This window comes from Theobroma cacao, chromosome 5 (assembly GCF_053813885.1).
Source record: "Theobroma cacao isolate CCN51 chromosome 5, ASM5381388v1, whole genome shotgun sequence".
Classification (NCBI taxonomy): domain Eukaryota; kingdom Viridiplantae; phylum Streptophyta; class Magnoliopsida; order Malvales; family Malvaceae; genus Theobroma; species Theobroma cacao.
The window spans coordinates 33,454,920-33,457,189 of NC_142643.1; the positions used below are offsets into that span (position 1 = coordinate 33,454,920).

The 2,270-nt window shown below is 37.2% G+C and overlaps 1 protein-coding gene across 1 annotated transcript; it reads right to left on the reverse strand.

Moving 5' to 3' along the window:
• Positions 1 to 644: 644 nt before the first annotated feature.
• On the reverse strand, positions 645 to 2,270 carry LOC18598851 (glucan endo-1,3-beta-glucosidase-like). The gene is made up of 2 exons (XM_007028560.3): positions 2,111 to 2,270; positions 645 to 1,754 (listed from the first exon to the last, which is right to left on the reverse strand). Exons 1-2 carry the CDS (start codon positions 2,268 to 2,270, stop codon positions 802 to 804), a joined length of 1,113 nt encoding a protein of 370 aa, XP_007028622.3. The 3' UTR covers positions 645 to 801.

Below are 2,270 nucleotides of genomic sequence, written 5' to 3' on the forward strand. Positions count from 1 at the left end.
TTGAATACAATATCCCCAGAACGAGATTGGAAGATTAGCATAGGACATTATTGATCTAACCATTTCCAAAAGAGTTCTATTTCTTCTTTCAGCTATTCCAATTAACAATTTAGCTTATCAACCTAATTAATGAATAGAATCTCCACTAAAATTAATAAAGTGAATTTCAAGTTTAATTAATGAGTTAAGCATTACTTTTAAGCCTAGACATGAAAATTGATTAATTGTTTAAGATTATTTAATTTAAATTATTTTTTATTTTCATATTAAATGATCTCGGATAAAATGGGATGTCTATTTAAATATTTTTGTTGCTACTTGCATTCTAGTTGCATATAGAGAACATTGAACTTGTGTTTAGTACTTGCTAGTGGTTTTTAGTGTACCAAATGCAATGATTTCCACGTATAAATCAATATGTATATCCAGTGTTTGTAAAAATTCCTCAACTAAGTTCCGGGGCTTAATTAATTACATGAAAGTTGTTCTGTTTTTGCTTCCCCTGCTCTGTTCTACAAATATCCATATGCGGAGTCTCTTTTTGGTTTTTTAATTTTGATTTAAATACCTCTCTTTTCTGGAGAAACAATTCGTAGTAAATAACGATGTCTTTGAAGAAGATATAAATTTTCACCACCATCACATATAAGTCACACGAGTTTTATTATTTCGAAAATTTCTAACAATAACAGGTAGATTCATTCTTTGTCGTCTTTTAGCAGGGACAAGCGCTATGCTCTTATTTGGCAAAATACAATAACATGGCTGAAAACCCTTCTCCTACAGATTTTCAGCATCTCTTTAGTTAAAGTTGATTGGGTATTTGGGCTGCTTATTTGGTAGAAAGAGTCCCCAGTGTCTTTCGATTTCTTCACCCTGTTTGTTATTCTCATCAAACATGGCAAAAATATAGGCTTCTATAGGCTTTCCAGGCTTCTTTGGCGTCCCTCCTTTTACATGCTGGATCAAGTTCTGGTTATAAGTTCTTGCATTATCAATATTTGTTGCTCCTCGTTTCCTACCTCCAGCTGAAGGCCATCCACTCTCCGATACAACAATCTCCAAAGAACCCCCACCAGCTTTCTCCAGGGCAGCGTAAACAGCATCCAAGATGGCATCAAAAAGGTTACGATATTGCAAGGGAGGATCTGAGACTACAGGATTTTGAGCTTTGAAGAGAGCATAGTCCAGACGGATATCCGAGTTGTCATCGTAGCTAAAATACGGGTACAAGTTAACAAGTAATGGGGCTTTGTTGTTCACCAGGAAGCGAATGATGGGATCGAGAAGTGGTCGGTAATCAGGCCTAAAAGACCCTTTTGATGGAGGGAAAGATTCTCCGAGGGTCACTGTGTCGATTGCTGTGGAAACTTTGATTTGGTTCCCCAGGCCAGCTCCAACAATTGCATTGCGAATGTTTTGCATGGCAGGGACTACAAATCGTGCAGCTGGATCTGAAGGTTTGACTTCATTTCCAACAGCAATGTAGCGGAATTTAACGTTACCATAGTTTCTGACGTTGTCCTGGACCCAGGCGTTTGCATTGGCTTGGTTGGCAGCGAGACCCTCAAGCTTATCATTGGGAACGCCTAGCATCAGCTCAATGTTGGAGCCTCTAAGAGCTTCGAGAGCAGGTTTGTCTGGACCATAGAGTCGCATTCTTCTGATGTTCCTCTGGTTGAAGAGAGCTATAACTTCTGGCCTTGGAGGTAAATTGTTGCCAAGCATTCCATAACAAACACCTACTTGGGCACCTGCGTGTATAATTAATAATGATTTCTATTGTTAATTACCTAACCAAATTACTCAATTTGCCAACCAAAAATAAGAAAATGTCCAGAATAGCTATTCTTTCCCATAAACCAACTATAGAATCCATCCCAATCCAATCATATTCTATTATCATAAATTTCTGCTCTATTCTATTCAATTAATCAAAAATAGCATAATAGTTTATCTTTTAATAATTTTTTAAAGATATTAGACACATGCACACACGCGCAGATACACACACACACACATATATATATATATATATATACACACACACTTTCCTATTTCTTCTAAATATTTACTAATATATATGTATTTAAAAAGAGAGGGAGACTACTTGTGGTACGTAGGGAGGCCACTAGCAGGCCAAAGAGCAGCATTGTCGACGCCATAAAACCAAAGTTGCCAGCTAAATAGGATTTACCCATGGTGGTTATAGAGAGAGGAAACAAAGGAAAAGAAAAATCGAAGAGAGGCCGACACTCTACTGCCAGCAT